The sequence below is a fragment of the Trichosurus vulpecula genome, chromosome 1 (assembly GCF_011100635.1).
Source record: "Trichosurus vulpecula isolate mTriVul1 chromosome 1, mTriVul1.pri, whole genome shotgun sequence".
Lineage (NCBI taxonomy): Eukaryota > Metazoa > Chordata > Mammalia > Diprotodontia > Phalangeridae > Trichosurus > Trichosurus vulpecula.
Genome location: NC_050573.1, coordinates 443,816,730 through 443,843,598, shown reverse-complemented (window position 1 = coordinate 443,843,598; position 26,869 = coordinate 443,816,730). Strand labels below are relative to the sequence as shown.

Below are 26,869 nucleotides of genomic sequence, written 5' to 3'. Positions count from 1 at the left end.
ATAGGGTGGGAGGGTTTCCTAAGCCTTGCTCTATGGTAAAATCTTTGTTCTCTCCTGCCATTGTAATTTTTTCAGGAGGTAGCTACGTGGGGGAGTAGATAGTACATTGAACCTGGAGTCAGGAAGACTGTTTAAATCACTTCAAATCCTGCCTCAGATATTTTCTAGCTATGTGACCTTGGGCAAGTCACTTGACCTCTGTATACCTCAGTTTCCTAATCTGCAAAATGAGGATAATACAGTCCACCTCCTGGGGTTGTTGTGAGGATGAAGTGATATAATAAGCAAAAGAAAAAAACACTTTACAACCTTAAAATGTGATGTGAGCACTCTCTGCTACTATTATTGTTATTACTAGCATGATTTCTTTTGCCAGTTTGTGACTGAGATGGCAGGTATTGGTATTGGTCCAGGTAACGACTGTAGAACAAGAAAGAGACATTTTTTATGTGTGTGCTGTCTACACATAAACATAGTTATATGATGTGGGTGGGGGCAGGGATTATGGATGGACCCATGACTGATCTGATAGATCGCTGGAACGTGATGGGGAGAGATAAAACAAAATAGGGAAGGATATGGGAATTCACAAGTATATCACAAATGTCAAAAGGTTGGTGAAAGGTACTGGGATAAAACGCAGGAAGGGATATTTTGAAACCTCATTTTTTTTCTTTTCTCTATCACCAAATCATTTAGTAAATTGGGGGCAAGTCCTACATCTAAAAAGAGCAATCTGATAAGAAGTTATTTGGAGGTTGAATGGCTTTTTAGAAGAACAGTGATACTTTTAAGAAGTACATTTATTTGAGATCTTTAACTCAAATTGATAACTATCAACACTGAGTTTGTTCATTGGTTCACTGGTTCTTTTAATCAACAAATATGTATTAAGTGCTTACTACCTGAAAGTCACTGTACTAGATACTATAGAAGATTCAAAGAAGGTGGCACAATGACACGGTCTCTAGGAGGTGACAGTCTGGTCAACTAGATGAGATATGGACCAATAAATAATTGGGATACAGGGCAGACGATGATGTAGGCTATAAGAAAAACAAACATGATGTATGAAAATTCAGCGGATGGAGATGTGACTTGAAGATTTACGGGTCAGAGATGGCTTCCTAGAAGAGGTGGCTTTAACTTGGGCTCTGAAAGATAGGTAGGATTCATCCAAATGGAAATGAGAAGTATACTCCAGGAGAAGAAAATGATATGCACAAAGGCAAAAGCTGGGAAGCTCGGGGAATGATGAAGAGTTCAGCTTTACTGGAACACAGGGAACAAGTAGGAATGTCATAGGAGATGTGCCTGGAAAGGGAGGATGGGCCTAGATCATGAAGGGCTTTGATACCATGCTGAATGGTGCTAGGGTGTGCTCTGGCAATGGGGAGCCACAGAATATGTGTCATGGTGAGATCATACCTGTGCTTTAGGATGATCAATATGGTAGTAGTATGTATGAGGAAAGAGAAGCAGCTGGAAACATTATTCCTGATCTTGGAAGAGAAATTGGGGTGCATGAGAGTGCCAAGAGCGAGAGCAAAAAGAGACCAGTGAAGGTCAGAGGGACTTGTAGAAATTTAGGTAAAAGGGCAGTGACTCCCAGTAGGGTGGAGGCAATAGAATTGGACAGAAAGGGGATTGATGTGAGAGGGTGTGTTGAAATTGTATTGCTGGTGATAGTCACGGTGGAGATACTCAGAAGTTGGTTTAAAGTGTAGGTCCTAACTGGGAGAGGAAAATCAGGGTTGGAATGTATGAATTTGCTAAGAGAGAATTTTAACTTAGGCTGTCCACCCCAGGATCTCGAACTCTGACTTCTCTGACAGGACAAATTGTCCTTCCATCTCTCTCTTCCCAAATATATGATTTGCCGCTACTTTGATCTTTAATCTCTTTCCCTCCTGATTCTTCCTGTCTATCAGCCCTGCTCTGACCTCACATTTCTTCTTTCCTAATCTTCACAAGCAGTTTACCAGTTCAGCTGTGCACCATTCTCTACCCTTGAAAGACTTGCTTTTGTTTTTGGTCATTGTGGTCTTGCCAATCCTCAACCCTAGGTTGACTCTGGCTTCTCTCTTCTTACCCGCTGGCTGCTGAATGAAGTCCCTATCTGGGCCATCATTGAAGCACAAAAATCCTTTTATCCTTTCCTGGTGGGCTGACTCTCTGTCATTATCTCCTCAAATGACCTTTCTTTCTTCCAGTGCTCCGTGCCGCCCTCGCTTCCCTTTATCGTCAGATGACTTTACTGAGAAAGTTGTGGCTATTTATTGGGATCACCCTTATCTCACCTACCCCATGTGACCTCAAAGTCACTGTGCATCTCTTGTTGGCTTTGCGTCTTTTGCCCCAACATCTCAGGAAGAGGCCGTTTTCCTTGCCAAGGCCAAGGTCGGACTTTTTTACTTGTACTTTCATCCCTTTCTTCTTATTTCTTCTGAAAGCATGCCCAATTTATTATTTTTCTCTTTCTTATCTGAAATTTCTTCCTATCAACTCCTGCTCACTCCCTTTAAATGTGCCTATGCTTCTTCCTTCTTCCCCAATTCATTCATTTATCTTTATATCTATGATCCTAGTTTTTCTCCTCTGTCCATTGTCTGTTGAACAATACCATCTGGACAGTTCATCTTCAATACAACACGTACAAACAGAACTCATTATTTCCTCTTCCCTACTCCCCCCAAAATCTTCCGTCTTTTGCTTTGGATTGGGCTGGCCAGGCCATGGCATTTCAGTTGTCCAGAATCTACATGTCTAGTCCTCGGTTAGGGAGTGTGTGAATCTAAGACCAAGACAGGTAATTTCCTCCTATTTATACTAACCCCACTCATTCTTGGGATAGTTAACTCTATATCTATTTTTAGGTTATGGATTAGTAAAGCCCTTTGTGCCCACTCTCTCTCAACCTGAGGCGAGACACTTTGCCTTAAAGTCATTTCTCCTTTTATTTTAGGTCCTGATGCTCCCATTTCATATTTTATCTGTATATCTCCATACTTTGCCCTCTTAAAAGGTGTTCATTCTTTGACCTTGACCTATATTCTTGTCTTTGGCTTTCCCTACTTTACCCTCTCTTAACAAATTCCCCAGTCAATTCCTTATGGCTGGCTCAATCCTTCATGGTAAAAAAACCCCAAAAAACAAAAACAAAAAACAAAAAAACCACCTCTTAGATTCTATGACACTGCAGACCTTCAAGCCAACCCTACTCCCAGCCTCTATAAAACTGAGATCACACTCAGATCCCAAACAGAATTTCCCTCTCCTTCTGCATTTCTGTTTCCCCATGGCTTCATCTTAGGTTCCCATTTGTTGGGAAGACTAAGCTAACAGACATCCTGTAGAACCAGTGCATGCTGACTGTCCTTTGCTTGTTTTCAACTACTGCTGCAGTTACTTCTCCTTGGCCCACGTTTGGATTCATTGATAATATGAAGGTATCAACTATTTCCTTTCTCTTTTTTCCCCTCAATACCCTTTCCTATAACTGAATACCTTCACTGTACCACAAACACTGCAAAAGGCTATTGTATTTGGTGATTAGGAAGTTATTAATGTCCAAAGAGTAATGAGGACAGGAACCATATTACTGGTGGGTAAGGAAGAAGGGTGATGAGAAAATAATAGAGGCAGTGAGTATAGACTGTTGTTTGAGGAAGTTTGATATAGGTAAGGAGAAAAGTGAGAATCCCTTGAGAGAAAGGAGTAGAACAGATAAGGGAAGAAACATTGAAGAGACAGGAAAAATTGATGAGGTAAAGGTCTGGAGGAGGCAAAAGATATGAAATCAAGGGTGGAGATTGTACAAGATGTTTACATAGAATCATAATCTGTTATTCTACTCATTCCATTCCTTTATTCACTCAATACCAGTAACATGTAGTATATACCAACTGCATGCAAAGCACTTTGCTAGGTGCTGGGGAAGACAGAAATTTTAGTTAAGAAAAAATGCCGTATGCACGTTATCTTATTTAATCCTCACATTCGAGGTAGGCACAATAGGTAATATATGTCCTTACTTGTAGATGAAGAAACTGGGGCACAGAGCAGTTAAATGGTGTGCCCATGGGCACATAGCAAGTGTTGGAAAGAGGATTCAAATCCAGGAGCTGAAGAGGGAGAAGAGGAAGGAAAGAGTTGATGTCTGTATTACCATAGAGCCCAAATATGAGCCAACGAGAAGTGGCTTGATTTAGTAACTGAAGACGAGTAAAGGTCAATGCCGCTGCAACATAATGATTATAGATTTCATAGGGTTGGCTATGCTATATTGTCTCTCAACTATATATCCTAATTGAACTATAATATATGGTATTCTGTGAGTGTATTTAGAGAGGTGCCGACAAAGTGCCACATGGTATACAAAGACAATGGTCAAGTCAGATCAACAAGAATTTATTAAGTGACTGGGACTGTGATCATTGGTATGGACCTGATCAGGTAAGGCTTTTATGCATGTAAAAGGGAGTATTTGAATTAGGCTTTTGTAGATGGATAAGATTGCTGTTGGTGAAATGAGGAGGCATCTCAGTTGCAGGGAGGGTTTTGTCTTATTATAGAGGAAATGGAGGAAATTAATCAGAGGTAGGAGTGGTGCCAGATTGTAGAGGACCTCAAATGCTAGGCAGAAAAAGGGAGCTATTGAAGATTTTTGAGGCAGAAGTGATCTAGGAAGAATTAATTTGTCTACTTTTAAAGGTAATAGCAGGAATCCTAGGAAAATCATAGGATCATATTTTCATAGGATAATAGATTTAGAGCTGGAAAAGATCTTAGATACCATCTAGTTCAACTGTTATCCATGACAGTATGGAGCAGAAACATGTTTTGAACCTAGGTCTTCTGACTCCAAATTTGTTTTCCCTTCCAAGATGGCAAAACGAGAGGTAACCTAAAACACAGTTCTCTATCTGCCACTTCCTCCATCCAGATAAATCAGAAAAGTGTCTCTGAATGTAGCAAAACCAGGAGTTACAGGAAGAAGAAAATTGAATAAACCCTCCATAAGATAATTTTCAGAAAAAAATAACTGGGTCAGCTCAACAATTTGTTGTTCCTGGAGTCCATCTCCCAGCCCAAGCTGGTAGGAGGAGAGAGAGAGAGAGAGAGAGAGAGAGAGAGAGAGAGAGAGAGAGAGGGAGAGAGAGAGAGAGAGAGAGAGAGAGAGAGAGAGAGAGAGAGAGAGAGAGAAAGGAGGGCAGGAGAAGGAGGGAGGGAGAGAGGGAGGGAGAGCCATAAAAGTTAAGGAATTTCAGATTGAGCAGCATGGGGAGAGGCCCAGGTCAGATTAACGTAAGCACATAAATAAAAGCAAACCCTTAACTGCAGAGCCTATGTGCTGATTAAAAAAGGGAAAATAAAGAACTGAACATGTTGTTGCAAAAATTAGACTTTTCTAACCTATAGCAATTTTTGAATGGGAATATTAAATAAAATATATTCACATATAATTGTATATACACAAACATATATATGTATATATATATCATCATCATCATCAGGATACTTTACTAAAATGGATCTTATGCATATTGTAGGCCATAAATAAATCATAAAAAAGGCAGCAACAACAAACATTCCCTTATAGACATCCAAGGGCAGCCAGGTGCTGCAGTGGATAGAGCACCAGGCCTGGAGTCAGAAAGAATCATCTTCCTGAATTCAAATTTGACCTCAGACACTTCCTAGCTGTGTGACCCTGGGTAAGTCACTTAACCCTGTTTGCCTCTGTTTCCTCATCTATAAAATGAGCTGGAGAAGGAAATAGCAAACCACTCCAGTTTCTTTGCCAAGAAAACCCCCAAAATGGAGTCACGGAGAGTTGGACATGACTGAACAACAACAAGAATAGTGACTAATACAAGAAATGCGAGCAATATGGGCAAAAGATACAGAGACTAAGGAATGATATTCCGAATAATAAGTCTTGGAAATAATAAGTAGTTTTGTTGAAGATTATAACAGTGAGAGGTCAGAGCAAAATTTGTAGCTCTGAAAATTCTTATTGACAAAGGGGATCAATGAACTTTGAGCATGCAATTAAAACCTAGAAAATAAACAAAATAGAAACACTCAATTGTGAAAATTAGAGGAGAAATAGAGAAACTTAAATATAAAAGGCTATAAAACTGTCCAGGAAAACCAGGAGCTGGTTTTTTAAACAGACTAACAAAATCAATAACCCATTAACTAACCCCATCAAGAAGGAGAGGAAAATAAAATTACTGAAAAAAATGAACATGAAAAAGAAATAGGATTATCACAAACTACTAATGCAATTATAAGCCTGGAAAAGTGGATGACTATCTGCAAAAAATATTAAATGTTGAAACTAACAGAACAAGAAATAGAAATCCTAAATAGCCCAATCTCAGATAAAGAAATTGAGCAAGGCATAAATGAACTGGCAAAGAAAATAACAATAATAACTAAGTCTACTGGATTAATTCTTTCAAACATTTAAAGAACTATTATTATCTGTTTTTAAAGTGACCTAAAAAACAGAAACAGAAGGCACTCTACCAAACTCCTTCTTTGAGATAAATACGGTCTTAATACCCCATCCAAGAAGAGACGAAGAAGAGAAATAGAACTATAGATTAATTTTCTTAATGAATATTGATGAATTTAAAATTCTTGCAAGGAGAATACAGTACTATATCCACATGAATCATTATGATCAATTTGAATTCATTCTCAGGATTCAAGAGGAAAACAACACAATTAAACATATAAGCAGTTAAAAAAACAAAAAAATCCCCACATGTTTATTTTAATAGATGCAGCAAAAGCTTTTGACAAAATGTCGCACTTATTTGTAGTCATTGCATCTCCTCTCCAAAATTACAGAAGATTCCTCCTTTAACATGATCAAAAGCATTTATCTAGGGGCAGCGAGGTGGTACAGTGGATAGAGCCCCAGCCCTGGAGTCAGGAGGACCTGAGTTCAAATAAGAAAGCTATCACTTTAACTGCCACCTACCCTCCTTCTCCAGGATAAACTAAAGATTTGAACTTGTTTCAAGTATAGGCTAGTTTTAGTTTTGTTTGTGATCCTGTGGGCTATTGCAAGTCAACTCTACTGTATATCCCCACCTATAGGGTAATTTTCAATTCATTAACATTTCACCAAGGCAATCTAGTTTTAGGAGAGTCTAGGGATTTGGATGGTTTTCTCTTGACCTTTTCTGGTCTGCACCAAGTCTTTGGGGATGGGCCAAAATTAAATAGACCCCCCAGAATAGACAGTTGATGGGTATAATGTGAAGTAAATTATTGTTTTCTGTCATAATTCTATTCAAAATTAGACTTCTGGCTGGATTTAGAATGTTTTTCTTATCTTGACTCATCATTGGAATATAATAATAAACAGCTTTTTGCTGGTATCAAACTTTCCCTGTTCTTTGAATTCCTTTTCTCACTTTTCTTCCCTTCTAATTTTTCTGTCCCTCACTGACTTCTGTCTAATGTGTTTTTCCTTGTAAGTCAACTCGCTGCTCCCCATCACTCTATATCTGGTGTCATAAACATTGAGGGAGGGGACATATCCCTTTGACTAAATAGTATTTATTTCCATGGAGGAAAGACAAACTTTGACTTTTATTTTTATTCCTGTGTTTTTAGTGTTGTTTTTTAAAAACAGAAATGGATGTTGAATTGTGTTAAAAGCTTTTATTTTGCATCTATTCATCTAATCATATATTTTATCATTATTATTTATATGATCTATTGTGTTTACATTTTTCCTAACATCAAACCAATGCTGCTTCCCTAGGACAAATCAGTTTGGTTATAGTGCATAATCTTATATATGTCTGTTTGTCTATAGCTGTTGCCTCTTTGCTAATTTTTTTATTTAAAATTTTGCATCTGATTGTGAGATTCTGACCTTCTCTGTGCAGTCTTGTTCTATTTCCTGTGGCCTGAGTAGTTTTTTCAGCCAAACAGAGGGAAGGCATCTTCAGTGGTGTCAATTAGCCTTGCCAGCAGTGATTCCCTTGCCTTCCATGAACAAAGCATGTATTTGATTGTCTCCCCTATACCACCTTACTTAACCAGAGCAACAGGTGAAAAGCAGATTAAAATGGTCTGTTTTGAAGATCTCTTACATGGTTACACAAACCAGTGGTACCAAAGTAGGGGACTGTGTCATGACCTCAGGGGCCACACGATCAACCAATAAGAAGAAGAGCCATATCCTACTCTAATTTCCATAGACTTTTCTCCAACAAAGCTGCACCATACCCTGTACCAATTATCCAGCACTTCTTACTCTGTGCCCTTCTCTGTCCTCTCCTCCTGTGCCTTTGGAAGCTCCCCCTTTTCTGCCTGCCTTCAGACACTCAGTATGGTTGCAACTGGGACTGAGATTAACATCAGAAGCAATGAAGGTAAAATCTCTCTCTCTCTACCAGTGTAACCTCTCTGCCTCCTTGATCTGCTACAGTAAGCACCCTCAGAAGGGTATGCTGTATGTGTACTGGGGCAGGAGCCGGTGAATATTTCCATAGAGGACAGAGTAGCATTTGATAAACAGGCATGAATGGATTGTGATCAAATCTCATCACATTATCTTTTTTCTCAAACCCATTCCTCTTTTGAACTTTTTTTTTTCTAAGTCAGTCACTCAAGTTTGAAACCTTGGTTTCATCCTATGATCTTTACTCTCACCCTCCACACACATCCATTTAGTTACCAGCTGCTGTTATTTCTACCTCCACAACATCTCTTGTGCCTCTGTCCCCTTCTGTCTATTCATAGCTAACACTCCTGTTCTTGTCTCCATTATGTCTCATATGAACTATTGCTACTGCCTCCTCATACGTTTTTCCCTCATTGCCTTTTCCTCTCAATCCATCCTCCACACATACCTACCAAAGCAATTTTCTTAGATCGTTGATCTGAGTACGTCACTACCCTAGGATCCTGAATGACCCTAGAATTAAACATTATTTCATCTTTATCTCATCCTTTTTGCATGTCTATTTTTAAATATTTTATGCTACTACATATAGTTATTCATGTATAGTTTAAATGTATGTAAATATGTATTTATTGGGGGGTGATACATTTTTTTTCACTGATACAATTACATGATCAAAAAAGTTTGGAGACCAATGAGTTAGAACATATTGTAAAGCAGTGGAGAATAAAACAAATGAAAAAGGAATGATCTTGGGGTTCTTTCAGTGATGTTACCATCCTTCCTCTTGGCATCCTGCTATGAGAAATTGTTTCCAGTCCACGAATCCGCAAAATCATGTTAAAGCATCTTATTTTTCTCTCATTTGTTCTCAAGAAACAAAGGAGGCTTCTAACTGATTGACTTTTCATTTCCCCATTAGTATTTCAGTGCTAATCCCACACATAATATGTTAACTCCTTTCTGAGTTGCTGGAGATAGCTTTTGCTAGCTTATTAGACAGCTTTTGTTTGGTGGCAATCCAAGCCTGGGATATTAAAATAACAATGTTTAGGATGCATTTTAAAAATTTTAATTTAATTTTTTTTGTTACAAAAGTTCCAAACTGTCTCCTTCCCCTCCCTCTCTACCCCACACTAGAGAAGATCACCATTTCTCTCTCTCTCTCTCTCTCTCTCTCTCTCTCTCTCTCTCTCTCTCTCTCTCTCTCTCTCTCCCCTCTCTCCCTCTCTCTCATACACCCATACTATTCATCACTTCTTTCTCTGGATAGCGTGTTCCTCATATGCCCTTTGTAGTTGATTTGAATATTTATGAAACTCAGAATAGCTTAGTTCTTCAGTTATTTATTATTGCTGTTACTGTATACAACATTCTCTTGGTTCTGCTCATTTCACTCCTTATTATTTCATGTATGTCTTTCCATATTGTTCTGAAATCCCCCTGCTCATCATTTCTTATAGCGCAGTAGTACTTCATCACAGTCATACAGCACAGCTTGTTTAGCCATTCCCTAATTGATGGCCATCCTCCCAATTTCCAGCTCTTTGCTGAAAGAGCTGGAAAAGAGCTGCTATGAATATTTTAGAACATGTTTTTTCATATCACTATATATGACTTTGAATTCTTTATCCAAAAAATTGCCTGTTCATATCCTTTGACCATTTATCAATTGGGGAATGACTCATATTTTTTATGAATTTGACAAAGTTCATTCTATATTTGAGATATCTGAGAAACTACCTATAAATTTCCCCCTAATTTTCTTCTTTCCTTTTGATCTTGGCTGCATAAGTTTTATGTGTACAAACCCATTTTGATTTAATATAAATAAAATTATTCATTTTACATCCTTTATTCATAAATGCTTCTATCTGTAAGTCTGATAGATAATGTGTTCCATGTTCTTCAAATTTACCTTTGATATCTTCCTTTATAGCTAGATCATTTTAACCTTATCTTGGTAAATTATGTAAGATATAGGTCTTTACCTAGTTTCTGCCAGACTAGTATGCATTTTTTTAAAAAGTTCCTTTATACAAACCAAGGTTTGAATGAAAAAGGTCATATTCATATGTTGGTTAATTTTTGCCAAACTTTTTTGATTTTCTTTTTAAATACTTGTTAAAAGTGAAAACTCATTGGATAAGATCTATTTAGTAAGGAATGTGAAGCAAAAGACAGCAGTTCTTTTAGAGTAACTAAAGGGGTAGCTAGCTGGTATAGTGGTTAGAGCACCAGCTCGGGAGTCAGGAAGACCCAAGTTCAAATGTGGACTCAGATACTTACTACCTGTGTGACCCTGGGCAAGTCACTTAACCCCAACTGCCTCCCCCGCTATAAAAATGAGTAAATAAAGAAAATTCCCATCCATCTTTCTGTTTTCCATGTATAGCAAAGGGTTCTCTGTATCCTTTGAGTTTTTCTGCATTTTTATTGAACACTTGAACATTTGAAGTAATTCAGTACTAGATTGAAGCTCTTTTCTTTTAAATTTGATAATACAGTAAAACCTATGTCCCTAGTTGAGAGAATTGATGATAAGAAGAGAGATAAAGTTTCTTTATTTTTCATTGTCTATAAATATGTTCTTTTTTACTAAGCATTTATAGATTCATTATGTAAATAAATCACCATGCTTAACTTTCCAGAAAACAAACCTTTTGTTTACAGTTGAAAAATTGATATGTATCCTCCTAGTAGATTGTAAACTCCATAAGGGCAGAAACTGTGTTTCATCTAAACTTTTTATCTCATCCAGGGGTCACACACTATGTTGCATACATCAGACACTTAACAGAGTTTAGTTAAATAGAACACAGTAATTTTGAATTGTTTTTATTTGTCCTTCAAAAAATACCCTGAAAATTTGCAAGGCAATAATTTGTTAGCCAAGTTTGTTGCTGAAAATATTTGATGCATACTGGAAATCATAAAAATTAGTTTCTTGAAAAATTTCTATAGGTCACATTAAAAAAAAGTGACAACAACAACAACAACAACGGAGTTTTCCCTCAGATAGTCTGGCCTCTAGTAGTGGTGTGTGATTTTCACTACTGAAATCAGTACTTGGAAGTATATGCATCTGCCGCTTATTTCATAATTCAAAAGATCATTTCCCAACCCAGTAAATCTATTTGGCTAGTTTTGAAAGCTGTATATTAATAGTACATATTATTCATGTTCTATTTTGGATGGAATTCTCAATGTACTGGGCTGGTGATTTTTCATATTTAATAACCTTATCCTGTTTGGTTATTGGGTTGTGTTCACTTTTTCCCAGAGCTAATGATTTGGGAGGGTCCTTTAAAAGAGAGACACTGTAACATCTCTTCCTGAAATTAGACTGGAGATGCTAAGTATTGTGCTCATTTTGTTAAGGAAACAGTGAAAAATAAATGGCAAGTCTGAACACATTAGTTTGTGGGTAATAGAAAGTAACATGGAGAAATCTTGATCTTGTTGCCCTGTGTAATCTCAAGGGCAGCATTTCCCCTTAAATCATCAATAAACACTTATTATGCCCCTACTATGTTCCAGGTAATCTTATAAACATTAGAGATACAAATAAGAAAAACAAAGGTAGTCTTTGCTTTCAAGGAGCTTATAATCTAATGGGAGAAGATAATATATAAAAGGATATTGTGAAAGGGGGGGATGGGTACCAGCCTGGTTTATGATGTTCGTGGAGTTGAAACCAAGCAGAGCAGCTGATGATAAATGAAGTTAAGCTGAACAAGTCTGAGCCTTCTATAAAGGGATGCCTTGGGAGGAATTCATTGATCTACCCTCCCAGGGGTGGGGTACCTGTGGGCTCAAGGCCACATGTGCTTTCTAGGCCTTCAGGTTTGTTCTTTTGACTGAGTCCAAGTTTTGCAGAACAAATCCTTTTATTAAGGGGTTTGGATTCAGTCAAAGGGCTGCACTTGAGGACCTAGAGGGCCACATATGGTTTCAAGGCTGCAGGTTCCTCCACCTTACTCTAGCCCTCCAATCAGAGGATGAGCCTGAGGATGCTGATTTGATGCTGAGTATCAAAGCTGCATCAGTCTCCAAGATGTTGAGATTTCAGGTGATGAACTTATCCTGGGGGAGGCATGATGTTTGTGGAGTTGAAACCAAGCCAATTTTAAAACAAGGGGCATTGCTTCCGAGAAGGAATTATCGAAACAGCAGAATGGCAATTATGCCACTGAGTCTCCTCTTTTCAGTCTCTCTTTTAGTCTTGTCTAAGGCTCAGAATGGCCAGTTCAGAGCGCTTGGTTCCATTAGCTGTTATTGTCCAGATAATCGGATTAATGGTGCAAGAGTCAAATAGGCTCCTAAGATGCTCAGAGTAGCTAGATAAGCTCTGCCATCCTTAGATTATTTTGCTCCCACAGATGTGACCTTTGTGGGCCTCCTTTGTAACTTCTGGCCAGATAGATTTTCTTCCTTGGAAGGGAATATGAAGCTGAGTGGTGTATTCTTTGTTTTTTTTTGGGGGGAGGGGGTAAGGCAGGGCAACTAGGGTTAAGCTACTTGCCTAAGGTCACACAGCTAGTAAGTGTGTCAAGTGTCTGAGGCCAGATTTGAACTCAGATCCTCCTGACTCCAGGACTGGAGCTCTACTCACTGCTCCACTTAGCTGCCCCAATGATGCCTTTTTCTTCTTTTTGTTGTGTGTGTATTCTTCATATGAGAGACGTTTCTAAGTCCTTGTTGTTTCCTTAAGTTCGACGATGATCTTTCATAGGTTAGACTTATGAAGCCCTTGATGAGCATTTCAGAAACCTGTGTAGTTCTAGAAAATGCCATTTCATATATAGTTTTTAAAAGTTTGTTAATGAAAATAAAATGTGTTGTTTGTGTTAGTATTGAAGCTCTCTGTATATCTTACTGATTCCTGAGATATTCTAATTAGTACTTTGACTTAATATGGTAATGATAAGAAGTGGTTAATAATTAGATAGCCCAATTTTGTGGCAAAAAGTGTCAGGATTTTTAGCAGTTTGTCAGCTTATAAACATGCAATGTGGTGGAATAGTTAGGCCAGATTAATTTTACTATAAAAGTCATGTTCAGATATTTATAGTTGCTTTTAAAATGACAAATGGGAAATTATGTTAATACTTCAGAACATGTCAAGTACTTGACAACATGCTTTTTCTTTTTGTGTATTTGGAATTAGACTGTATGGTAAGTTATAAGAAATTTATAATTGTGAATAATGTGTTGCCTTTGTGTTATACTGAAAGACATTGGATGTTATAAAAAAGGCAATTATATATTGACGAAAGTAATATTTTTTGTGTGCTGTGTTTTCTTGAGTAGTTTGGAGTACTTTACATGTGACTCTAATTTTAGTAGTTTAGATGGGTTGGGAAAAGACAGGTATGGACACAGAATCTGAGGCCAGTGAGATCCCGTAACCACATGTCAGGGCTGGGAAGAAAGCCCACATACCTTGGCAGGCTGTTTGATAGCCACTTTAGCAGGTCACATTGTCTCCTTAGATACTGCTTGACTGTTCTAGAAATCCCTCCCAGAACATTTTTGTATCTGAGTAATATCCTAATAATAATAATTTTACTCCCTATGCTTAAATCTGATTCTCTATTATCAACATAACATTTCACTTATCTGGAATCTCCTCTCTCTTAAATATGGCTGAGAACTAGGAATCAAGTTCAAAATGTCTCCAAACAACCAAAATAGATGTCACACAGCCCATGCCCTGAGATTCATATACGTTAGTCATATAGTAAGAGAGTCCTCCCTTAGAGCTTATTTTGCTTTTACTTTGTAAAAAATTCAAACAAATTTAGTTAGGTAATTTTTAAGCTCTCAATAGATTAGAAGCAATACGCTATATAGGGGGTAAGAAGACAGGTTTATAGCAGTGAAAAAGTGATAGCTGCGAACTTAGCAACAAAGGAGGAGACAGAAAAACTAAAAACAGTAGATCTAACTAAAAGATCAGAGCAATCTGGGGCCATTTAGTGTAGGGGCAAATGTATATAACCAGTAATAGTGTCTGTATCATGGTATAGTAGGTAATGTCCATAATGATGCTCTTTAGTCACTTTAAAAAGATTATATTCACTCTGCTGTTTTAAAAGACAGGTGAGTATGTAATACATTTTAGAAATGTTTCCATTAAAATAAAGTTTCTAATTTTTAGTTGCCATTAAAGTAAAAGGGAATGTTGAGGCTAAAAGGGATAAACACTGAACTACCTGGAAAAGTTGCTTTTCTAGAAAGACTCATTCCCCGAGTATTGCTGATGTCCATTGTTTTCTTGTTCTAGAAAAAATAGTGTCATACCACAATGCTCAATATAAATATGAACTTAATTTTCATAATAGTATAAAGGAAGGGAGAAAATGAGAAACCAAGGGAAGTGATTTACACATTCATTATTTATATATTGCTTTTCCCCCCTTCTAGAACGACACCACTCTTTTGATGTTCTCAAAAAGTCTAAAAATTCATCAACTTTCCTTGCTGCATCTCGGCTTTCCAACATGCTCAATGGTGGTGATGAAGTCTATGCAAATTGCATGGTGATAGATCAGGTAAGGCCCCTGACATGGATGTTCTGTTTACAGGGTTGGTCTGTTCCCATTCTTAAAGTCAGCAAATGGTAGAACCAACAGGTATACCATTATGGTTTCCCTTAAGCTGTTAGAATCCGGAAGGACATGAGAGAAGTGACTTGACCTGGATTATTTTTGCCCTTTGCTTGGGCACACATCACAGAATCGCAGAGCTGGCCATCAGAAATTCCAGAAGCCATCCTAGGCCAATCCACACTTGAATAGGAATCTCCAGTACAACATAGATGACAGGTGGTTGTCCGACGATTTCTTAATGACCTCCAATGAGGGGCATTCCACTGCTACCTGAGGCAATCCATTTCACTTCTGGAAAGCTTTGTTAGGAATTTTTTTTCCTTATAGGAAATCCAAATTTTTCTCTCTGAAGCTTTCCTTGTTGCTCATAGTTCTCTACTTCAACCCTTCACGTATTTGAGGACAGTTATTCTGCCCATCTCCCTAAGTCTTCTCTTCTTCAGGCTAAGCATCCCCATTTCCCCTAATACTGCATGATCTTAAGACCCCTCATGGTTACTCTCCAGTTAGGTGGATAGAGTGCTGGACCTGACATTAGGAAATCTTGAGTTCAAATCCAGCCTCAGACACATCTGAGCTGTGAGACTCTGGGCAAGTAACTTTATCCCTGCCTCAGTTTCCTCAACTGTAAAAAGGATGTCATAGAGGCTTAAATGAGATAATATTTGTAAAGGACTTAGCACAGTGCTCGACACATTGTAGGCTCTTAATAGATATTTCCTTTCCTTCCCCTCCTCTCCCTTCTTCCAAATGTTCTCTGACTTGTTAAAGTACTTCTCAGAATGTCTAGAAAACAAACACAGTGCTCCAGATGTGGTGGGATTAGGCCAGAATACAGCTTGCCTATCAACTCCCCAGTCCTAGACACTGGACCATTGAGGGACAGCCTGAGATTGCTTAGCTCTTTTGGTTGCCGCATCACACTGTAACGACTAATGGACTTAATGATCTACTAAAATCCCCAGGTCCTGTTCCAATGACCTGTGGTCTAGCAATGCCTCCCCAGTCTTGTGCTTATGAGGTTGATTATTTGAATGAATTCACATGTAAAATTTTAATTCTGCCCATGTTAAATTTCACCTTATTGCAGAATGCTTCATCATCTTCATTGTTGTTAAACTCATTTACTAAGGTTTCTGTCTAGAGTGGGGAGGGGATGAGACGGGACGTGGTTCTTTAAATTCAGTGTCAATTTCAGCTGTGCTTTCGTGTGGTTTAAGTTTGGAACATCCTTAGATTCCCTTTTGTACTAAGTCAAATATATAGATAGGAATGGAAGCCAAGAACGTTGTGAGATGATACTGTGTTTCCCTGAGCACCAACTTTTGGATAAAACTGAAGATTCTTCGTGCCATTTTTGGCAAGAACAGAATGATTAGTTGTGGCATTTTTTGACTCCATTCTAATTCCTAAGTTTTAACTCTGTTCTGCTATTCAGAATGGATATTCATTGAATTCTACATTATTCCTCTTCTTTCTCAGAGTAATCTATACAACTTCATTGTTAAATGCAGTAAAGTGGGTGCATTTACGAGCAAACACAAGTCACCAATTAACATGTTATGTGACATGTTTTTCCCCCTCTTTCCAATATAAGATTAGAAGGTAATTTCTTTGTCTTTGGAATAATTTTGGGCAAAGTTTAACTTTGGTTTAATAACTATAATGGATATCATGTTTAATGAGAACATTTATTAAGTATAGGACTGAGTAGTCTGAGGAACTTGGGTAACAGAGACAGATAAAAATGTATATATCGAGTTTGTACATCATATGATGTATTATGTTAGTGTACTGATCATAGCATGCTTTGTTAACTATGAATGGCATATATTAATAATCTAATCAAGTTAGGAAGTTCTGTCTGTTTTTGCTTCTACTTTAGTAATGAAGACACTGTAAGGAGCACAGAGCACAACTTTGAAATATATTGGGATCCTCTTTACCCTAGCAATAGGCTAGCAAACATCCTGTCTCCTCTCCTTATTTCACCTCTAAGCCTGGCACAACTTCCTAAAAGTGTTGCTAATACTTAAACTACTAAGTTGTGCTAACGCCCATCAGGTGGCATTACCTGCTTGTTTGAGAAAATCGTTATCTGGAAACAGTTTGGAAAGTTTGAATAATACTTTTCCAAAAGAAGTTTAATCCTTCTTTTTTCGCTAAAAACTTTTCAGAGCATCTAACCTCACCCCTCTCCCTGTATAGATCAACACATTGCATTATCTTTTGATTTTGAATTGTAATCCCAGGAAAAAGTTTCTTAAATTAGATAGTAGGATTATTGAGCTTCGTAAAACAGATGATTCCCATCCCCCACCCTTGATACCCTGTCTCAGTTACTCCCAGCTGTAGGTACTGTTGGGGTAGACATCTGTTAAAAAATCACAGCTCTAAGCTCCCTCCAATGTATTTCATTATACCAGCTCATGACAGATGACACATTAATTCAAAGCAAATATATTTAATTAAATTAGAATGCCAAATAATAACAAGGAATAAAACCAAGTGTTAAAGGCTTTTGGCACCCAATTCCAAATCACTGGCACCACCAGATGCCTCCTGGGAGTGCTGGTTTTTAATCAGTCTCCTTGTTTCTCCAGTGAAGTGGGAGAGGGATATATCAATACACTGCTGGCAGAGTGTTAACCATGTATCCATAGATTTTAGTAGGGCTGATTTCTAAGCATAACAGTGCTGGTGAAGAAGCACTGGGCTTCTCCCCAGGAAGTGTAGGTGAAGCTTGCTCATGTATCTCTCCCTGTTACTGGTACGTCTTTTTCCTTTCTCTGACTGCAGCTGTATTTCTCCAACCCAGTATTCTATCATCCCCACTAGATTTCCATCATCCTGCTCTCCAACCAGAGCAGTATTGTTATTTTTTGTAGTCTAGCAGAAGCTTCTGGGAAGTGACAGAATATGATGTCTTTGCAGGCACATATCCCCTTATGTCAACATAGCTAAGAGCTACTGCATTATTCCTCTCAGAATCATGGAAGAACAGGGCTAAGTCCTTGCAAAAAACTTGTTTGCTGTTAAATTAATCACTTCGCTGTTCTCATAAAATAGGGATAAAATAGTAAATGAATTTTTAAACTGTGTTTTAATTGAAGAAGTGTTGTTAATTTTTAGCAAGGCTAGTATTACCTATTTTTCCCTCACCACAAATTTTACTTTCAAACTCCAGGTTGGTGATCTGGATATCAACTACATTAATGTGGAAGGCCTAACTGCCCAATCCAGCTTAGAATCCATGAACTCAACTTTGCTCTCTCAGAACTGTGCGCATGCTTTCCCCAAGGAAACTAGCCAAGATATTATGGCATTAAGTGAAAATAGTCAAGTTGCAGTAAACAGTGGAGATCCACAGCCTTCCCTGTCTCCTACCAGTTTATGCACTCCAAGTTCACATCTTCCCTTCAAACTGTGTGAATTTGAAAAGGAGGAAAGTCAACTGAAGAAAAGAAGGTAAGAAGCTACACTTTGGAGAAGTGGTCAGAAATCTCAGTCAAATGTATGAACTGATCCTATAGTCAGGTTCAGAAAAATCAACCCAACTGTAATTTTTCTCAGTTGAAAATTTTAATAATATTTGCCCAGTCCTCTTATTACAAACTATATCTGTAGCTTAAAAGACTCTTTTGTAAAAAAAAATCCATTCAGTATAAAAGAAATACAATAGAAAAGGTTTTAAAAAATCCTTCTGGCTTTCTTCCCTTCTTATCATAAGGTAAAACTTGTTTTCTTTTTGGTTCTAGGCATGTATGAGTACATATTAATTTGTACATAAATAATTACAAAAATAAAAATTTAAGGAGTTTACTTTTGCTTTCATTTTACAGATAAAGAAACTGAGTCCTAGAGAGCCCTGAGTGTTTCCGGAGTCACATGACTAGTTAGTGGCCAAGAAGGAGCTAAGCTAGGTCTTACTTTCAATATTCAGTGCATTAGGCTAATTTAATATCAATAGTCTTAGCTTTTTTCCTTCTCAGTGATTTTAGCAGAGTATTTTCCAGTTTGGATTAGACTTTCTGATGAAACTAAGGCCTCCCACAGAATGTGGGATTTAAGCTGAGTCTTAAGGGAAGCCAAAAGTCCGAGGTAAGGAGGGAGAACATGTCAGGAATGGGGGATTGCCTATGGAGAGGCACAAAGTGGGAAGATGAAGTGTTATGTATAAGGAGAAGCAAGCCCAGTGTCACTGGATATTAGAGTTCATATATGGAGGGGAGTAAAGTCATATTGAACCATATTTTCTATGCCCTTGGGGTATTAGAGATCAGTAATCTAGCAAAGAGAATGAGTAACTGGAGTCTGATTCCATAGGGAAAAAGAGCCTTAAAAAGTGTTATGTAAATCAACTCTTTCAGTACTCCTCGGTTGGTTTTAAAAGATGGAAAGATAGCATATGTAAAGTCTTGTGCTGGAGGCTAGAATGTTATTGCAGGCAGTCAACCGTTTGATTTTCTTGAGTCATTAAAGAGCCCAGTGGTTTATGGATTCCAGACAAGTTAAAAGATGAGAAGTCTTTCCTTTTTCCTGTCCCCCACCCGAAGTACTGCTGAACTGAAAAACTATACAGTAGGTTTTTTTTTTAAATTACAATTAAATTATTAAGAATGATTTCATTTTTTATTAAAATTAAATTATTAAAAATGACCTTGTCTATTAACATTTTAATGGGACTGAACTTCTACTTTAAAAAAAGCAACCTGATAAAATTCAAAATATTAGCATGTTGAATTAAGAAGCTTCGGCTTTAAGGCATTCCTTTCCCCAAAATAGTCCAAAAGGGGCAGACACAGCCTTTGGAGATGAAGGAATTTTTTATGTTCCCCAAGTATGCTAGCATTACTGCCCAGTTTTCTGATGTATGGCAGTGCTTTTGGAGTAGTTCAAGGCCTTGGGACTAGATCTAATCATTCCAATGTAAGGCACCTTGCAGTAAGAATATTTGCACAAACCCACATTTGTTCCAAGTCACATAAATCAAAGTATCTGTTCTGTGACCAACTAGAAACCCTATTGTTCAAAAAAGGCTAAGTCATTGTTTTCCCTTCCCCTTTCCCTGCCCCTCCTGGTTCTTTGCATTTCCCCATTTCTGAGGAAGGCACCACCATTCTTCCCATCTTTCAGGTTGGTCTTTTCAGCATTATTCTAGACCTCACTCTTCCTCACTCCAAATATCCAGCTGTTTGCTAAGTCTTGCCATTTTCATCTTTCTAACCTCTCTCTCCCATGACGACCCCTTCTCTCTAATCAGAGTGCTGGTATCCCCATAGCCCTCAGTAGTTCTGGTCTGGACTTTTGAAATCACCTCTGAGTTGGTCTCTCTGCCTCAAGTTTCTCCCCATTCCATTCCATCTTCCACATTGCTAACAAAGAGATTTTCCTGAAGTTAATATCTGATCATGTCACCTCCCTACTTAGTAAAGTCCAGTGGCTTCCTTTTGCTTTTACAATATAATATGACATATGATCTCTTAATATAATATATAATGTAACATGATATAATATAAGGTAAACTCTTCTGCTTTTAAAACCCTTCACAAGCTGGCCCTGATTTATCTTTTTAGATCCATCTACATTACTCCCTCTCCTGTACTCTAGGGTTCAGCCAGAGTGGCCTGCTCTCACTTCCTCACACATAGAACTCCGTCTTCCATCCACATACCTCTGCAGGGCTGTCCCCTGTGCCTGGAAGACATTCACTCCTTATTCCCACTAATATAGTCCCTCTCTTCCTTCAAATTTCAGCTCAAGCACCAACTTCCACAGGAAGCTTTTCCTGATCCCTCCAACTGCTAATATATTTTCTCCCGAACTGCCTCATATTTAATTATTTTGTATTTTTTCTCTTTTATATTTCTTCTGTATATCCTTATGCATGTCCATATCTCTTCAGTTAGAGTAGAAGGTCATTGAGAGGAGGGATTGTCTCATTGTTTGTCTTTATATCCCCAGTATCCAATACAGTGCCTGACACATGATAGGCGCTTAATAAATTCTTGATTGATCATTTGTAAAAATTTCAACTCTACCAGATTTCTTTGTAACTGAAATAAAATTTTACCTATGATACAAGTAATGACAAAAAAGTTTTCACTCCTGACAATAAAATCCTATTCTAATGCTTTATCCTGGTTTGGGTGTTTAAGTTTGAGAAGATGGAGATCATGGAGTCCCTAACCTAGAAAGTTCTGCCTAGCTGGCAAGGCCCCATGGTACCCTGATGTCCACGTTGGTTAAAGGTGCCTTGATTAAGTTCAGACAGGGTCATTGCTGCAGCAGGTGATGTATATTTTGAGTCAAAGCTGTTCACAAAGAATCTCTTCTAAGGCATGGGGAAGAAATTACAATTTACATCATTGGAGAGGATACACACACCAATGAAGTCATATATCCTTGTAGTACAAGTATGTTAACATCAGGGCGGGTGTTGAGATGATTCTTGTTTAGAGTTTAAAATTCAATAGAATAAAACTTTAATGTAAATGATCAACCCCTTTATTTTCATTTTAATCTGAAGGTAACACAAATGAGGTAAAATTTCAGGGGGAATGGAGTGATTAATTTTATAAATTTTATGATGGAGAAGGGAAGATGCACTGATATCTGAATTATTCCTTGGTACCTTATAAATGCCTCCTTGAGGCTTCCAGCTGAGGAACAAGGGTGAGAATGATCATATCAGAATATTTTAGAATGCAGATTTTCCCCAGAGTCTGACATCAAAGCTGCCAAATGGCTCTGTTTTGTCTGCATTGTGAATATTTGGAGGATGACTTCTTGGGTCTTGTAATAAAATTTAAAAACAACAATAAAAACAACAAATTGAAGCAGAGGGAATAGTAACTGAAAGCAGCTTTTACTTCTCAGAATGATCAAATTCTCTTTTACTAGAGAGGAACATTATTTTTGGAGAAGAGGAATTTGGGCCAAATCGATTGACAAACAAGAAAACAAATAAACCACTTTGAGAATGGACTTGAATTTTGGCTCAAAGTTTTGCCTCACAAGTGGGTTTGGATTCAGAATTATAAGATTTGGTTGACATATCTATTTGTGGCTTTAATTAATTGATTGGGCAGGAAGAAGGGGTTCTAGACTATGAGTGATATAGAATGGTAGAATGGAAGGAGTGTTGCATTTTCAGTCTTAATTGATCTTCTCCAGTCCTTCCGCCTTCCCTCTGAGATCACCTTTTATCTGTCTACCCTGTACCCATCTTATATGTTGTACATAGTTGTTTACATATTGCATTCCCCATGAGAATGTGAGCTCCTTGAAGGGAGGGACTATATTTTTACCTTTCTTTGCATCCCCAGTGCTTAGCAGAGTGCTTAGCACATAGTGTTTAATAAATGCTTGTTGACTGACTGGTCACAGCCTGAGGACCTGGATTTGAATCCCATTTCTACTACTTTGGTACAGTTTCCTTGGACAAGTCACATAAACTCTTTGGACATCTGTTTCCTTATCTTTCAATCGAGACTGTAGAAACAGTCTCTTCTAAGGTCTTTTCCAGCCTTACGCTATGATCCTTTGCCTGGGTTCCATTTGCAGTTCTCCCACTAACTAGCTATGTGACCTTAGACAAGCAATTTTACTTCTCTAAAATGAGAGATTGGCCTAGACCAGTGGTGTCAAACTCCGATAGAAATGATCTCTCTGGACTGCATATTGATTTAGAATACCACCAATTAACATACCCAAGTTGTATCATAATTTTGTTTATTTTATTAAACATTTCCGAGTTATGGCAGCAATCTTGCCGTGTTGGGAGTTTGACACCTCTGACCCTAGATCAGGGGTGGGTAACCTGTGGCTTTAAGGCCACATGTGGCCACCTAGGTCCTTAAGTGCTGCCCTTTGACTTAATCTAAACTTCACAGAACAAATCCCCTTGATGAAAGGATTTGTTCTATAAAACTTGGACTCAGTCAAAAGGTTGCACCCAAGGGCCTAGATTATCTCAAAGGTACCTTTAACATTTTATGTGTGCATAACAAAAAAAAATGTTTATTTTGTACTTTAGTTCCAGCCTTGATGCTTTGGATGCTGACAGTGAAGGGGAAGGGAATTCTGAGCAGTCCCATATCTGCTACCCTCCAGAGGCTCACAGTTCCTCAGCAACAGGGACCACAAGTGGGGATGAGCTGGACTCATTTGAAACTAATGTTGAACTGGATTTTAATATCAGTAGGACTGAATCCCTTTCAATTTCCAACAATCTACAATCAAAGGTATTCTGATTTTTGCTTCTTTTTCACTTAACCTTAACATTTTGGTTATGTAAACACACACATGTATTATATATTATTCAGTGGTTTCAGTTGTGTCTGACTCTTCATGACCCAATTTGGGGTTCTCTTGGCAGAGATACTGGAGTCGTTTGCTATTTCCTTCCCCAGCTCATTTTACATAGGAGGAAACTGAGGCAAACAGGGTGAAGTGACTTGCCCAGAGTCACACAGCTAGTAAGTGTCTGAGGCCAGATTTGAACTCAGGAGGATGAATCTTCCTGATTCCAAGCACAGTGTTCTATCTACTGTGCCACCTATCTGCCCACACACTTATACATATGGATACATAGCCACTTATATACATATATACATACACTTTGCATATATGTGTATGCACACATACATACACGTATACAAGCTCACACCCATGAAAGGTACCATATGCTGTTTCCAGTTTATGAACTTCACTTTGGAGACCCTGGGCCAGACTAGGTCTGCCTGCTTTTATCACTCTCCCTCACTTTAATTTGCATAGCCCCTGCTCATAAAGACTCATTGTTCCTTTATTCATTACAAATTAGTACAATCTTAGAAATAAATTGAAAACTTTTGTGCCTAATTATTTCTACCAACTTGGCCTGGCCAATGGACAAAAACTGGTAGTACAATGAGTGAGAGTTGGCACACCTACTTGCCTCATGTAAAATGTTACTCGCCTTAGGAAATAAGGTGAAAATTGTAAACAAAGAGGGGACGATATTTATCAAGCATTTTACTGTTGTCCTCATCCGTACAAGATAATATCAGCTTTAACAGTGTTTTAGCAGTACAGTTTTCTCTTATTGTGAGCAATTTCAAATTGAAATTCTCTTTTATTTTGCTGATTTTTAAAAAGAATATTAACCAATTTTGAGTGCCATTTGAGAAAATGCTTTTTTTTGGTATGTTTATATAGTTTCCTTCCGCCTATTTACTTTTTATTGTTACCAGCCTATATCTTTATGGAAGGATACTGCTACATAACAATACCTCTTTATTTTTGCATTCACGTTTTACTTGTATGTTCCTATTAAAAATATGAATTTATATGAACAGACTACACTACGAAACTTCAGGTTTTTAAAATGCTTAGTGAAACTGGTTTTGATTGCCTTTCTTTTAATTGTATGCAATACTAAGAAGGTTACAAATTCCTTTTTTGAAATGGCTAGGACTAAGGCAGCACTGCTTTTAAGAAACCCATCATCTTTATTCCTCTCTCATCTTCAACTTAGCTTACCTTTTCCCAAAGAAAAACTTGAGCTGATTAATGGAAAAAGTCTGTTTGTAATCGTAACTACAAGTGTTTGCTTTTTACGTTGGTTTTTAGCTTCTCAGGAAATGTACTTGGAAAGAAGTAAGTAAGCATCCTCCCCTTCTCCACACCCCTTCCCCTCAAGTGATTTTTCTTAGTGGTCAATATTTGATGTAGTTGACAGTTATTTGTAACCATTGTAGGCTTTTAGAATTTGACACTTAAGTAATATTTCTGAAGATAAGAATTGTATATGCTTACAAATGTAGACCAGAGCTCTAGCTATGAATATTGTATGACATTCTGAAATAACCACCTTTACTTGAGGTCTGAGAGACAGTTCAATCTTTATGAAACGGTAACGATCTCACATGGTTCATTTTCCAGAAAAATTGTATTTTAGAAACTATAATATTCAGAAAAGATGTCTTGGTAGAGTGGATAGAGAGCCAGCCTAGAGGTCAGCAAGCCCTTGACTCACATATCACCTCTGCCACACTTTGGATATATAACCTTCAAATCTGGCCTCAGACTAGCTGTGTGACCTTGGGCAAGTCGCTTCACCCTGTTTGCCTCAGTTTCCTCCTATGTAAAATGAGCTGGAGAAGGAAATGGCAAACCACTTAGCTTCTTTGTGACATCAGCCAACTTCTTAAGACTCCCAAGTTGCAAAGCAAGTGTCATTTGCATCAGTATAGGAATTTTCCAGGATCTCTCTATGTTAAAGAAATAGGTTTGATATTCTCTCTCTCTCTTTCTTCCTCCCTCCCTCTCTTCCTCTTCCTTCGCCTCTCTCCTCTGTCTCTGTAGATATATAGAAAGATAAATATAATGCAAGCAAGATATGCAACAGAACATTTACGCTTTCCATACAGAGAAAAAATATGGCAGAAATACTTGAGTTGAATTTCTTCTGCTTTTAAGAGGCTAGTTTCAATAATGTCCAAGATGATCACATTATATTTTGAAGTTATGTTTTGAGTCCACATAGTACATATATTAGACATTATATAAATATACATATTGTATACACATACATATTTATATATATAAACACATATATGCACATATATAAATGACCAATATCACTTCTTAGTCTGTTTGGGCTAAGATCAAGTGTACATATATATTTGTTCATGTATGTATGCTTGCAAACATACATACACACAAATATCTGTGCATATACATGTATATTTGTATGTCTGTATACATATAGATATCTATATGTGTATATTTGTCTATCTATCTATCTAGATATAGATATCACACAATGACCAGTCTGTCATCAACTCTTCATTTAGTCAAACCTTTCATAACTCTGTTGGCATAAAGTTCCTATCTTTTGGGGTTTCTCCACCACTCTCTTCTTTACTAGTAGCAACTCAGCCGTGAAGACTGTGAGGAAAGTTTCTTTCTCTGTAACTCTGAGATATTCAGGGTTCCCAGTAGAGAAGAAGATTATTCTACTGGTTCCAGGTCTGTCTCATCTTCCTCCCAAATCCTCCTGTCCCCCTTAGACTAAACATGACTTGACCATTGCCAGGTTATAAATTAAATAGAATTTATTGCCTAAGAATTTTGGAGAGCTTTAAAAGAGTAATTTCTTTAAGTGTGATTTCAGTGATTCTCTGGTGCAGCATTGGAACCATTGAGTGGAGTCATGTCTGCCAATAGCCCTGCAAGTGCATGAACCTCATATTTCTTTGGCAGAAAAATGCCAGAAAGGCCTTTTCTGGCCCTTGATGCCCAAGAAGAAATATGCCCAATTGAAATTCTCTAAATAAGAGAATTATTATAAAACCAGAGATTTATAATCCTGATTCCTTTAGAGTTGCAACTTAATGACAGAAGTCCTCGATAACTGGTCTCTGTTCCATTTCACACTATAAATTTGGGACAGGGAGGTTTGTTAAGAAAAGATAGATGCTTGTGGACAAATGTTGCAGGGACTCATTATTTTTGGGTCTAATCTTAAGCGATAGCTAGGAAATAGAAGGCAGTGGTGAGTTCTGGGATCATAATGCCTATATACTCTGTGAAACATATTGAAATGATATTCCAGATCTGTCTTTAATAAATTTCTGATGCTTACATCTTTAAATTCTCTAGAGTGTGGAAAATGTTATATATTATCTTGTTTTCTCTCTCTTCAGGCAAACTAGTGTTCTGTGATATACTAGTAACAATAATATATGATTAGGGATGAAAGACCAAAATGGGAAGTAATTTAAGATGCAGAAAAAATAGATAAAATAGTCATGTAAATTCAGTGGTATTT

The 26,869-nt window shown here is 37.6% G+C and overlaps 1 protein-coding gene across 5 annotated transcripts in view; it reads left to right on the top strand.

Annotated features, from left to right (window-relative positions):
* ARHGEF28 (Rho guanine nucleotide exchange factor 28) overlaps positions 1–26,869 on the top strand; it is a 276,929-nt gene that overhangs the window by 129,807 nt on the left and 120,253 nt on the right. For all 5 annotated transcript variants that reach the window (XM_036763762.1, XM_036763753.1, XM_036763746.1 and 2 more), the window contains 3 exons: positions 14,867–14,994; positions 18,239–18,519; positions 23,090–23,297. In XM_036763762.1, coding sequence (XP_036619657.1) covers positions 14,867–14,994; positions 18,239–18,519; positions 23,090–23,297 — 617 coding nt within the window. The remainder of the gene's footprint in view (positions 1–14,866; positions 14,995–18,238; positions 18,520–23,089; positions 23,298–26,869) is intronic.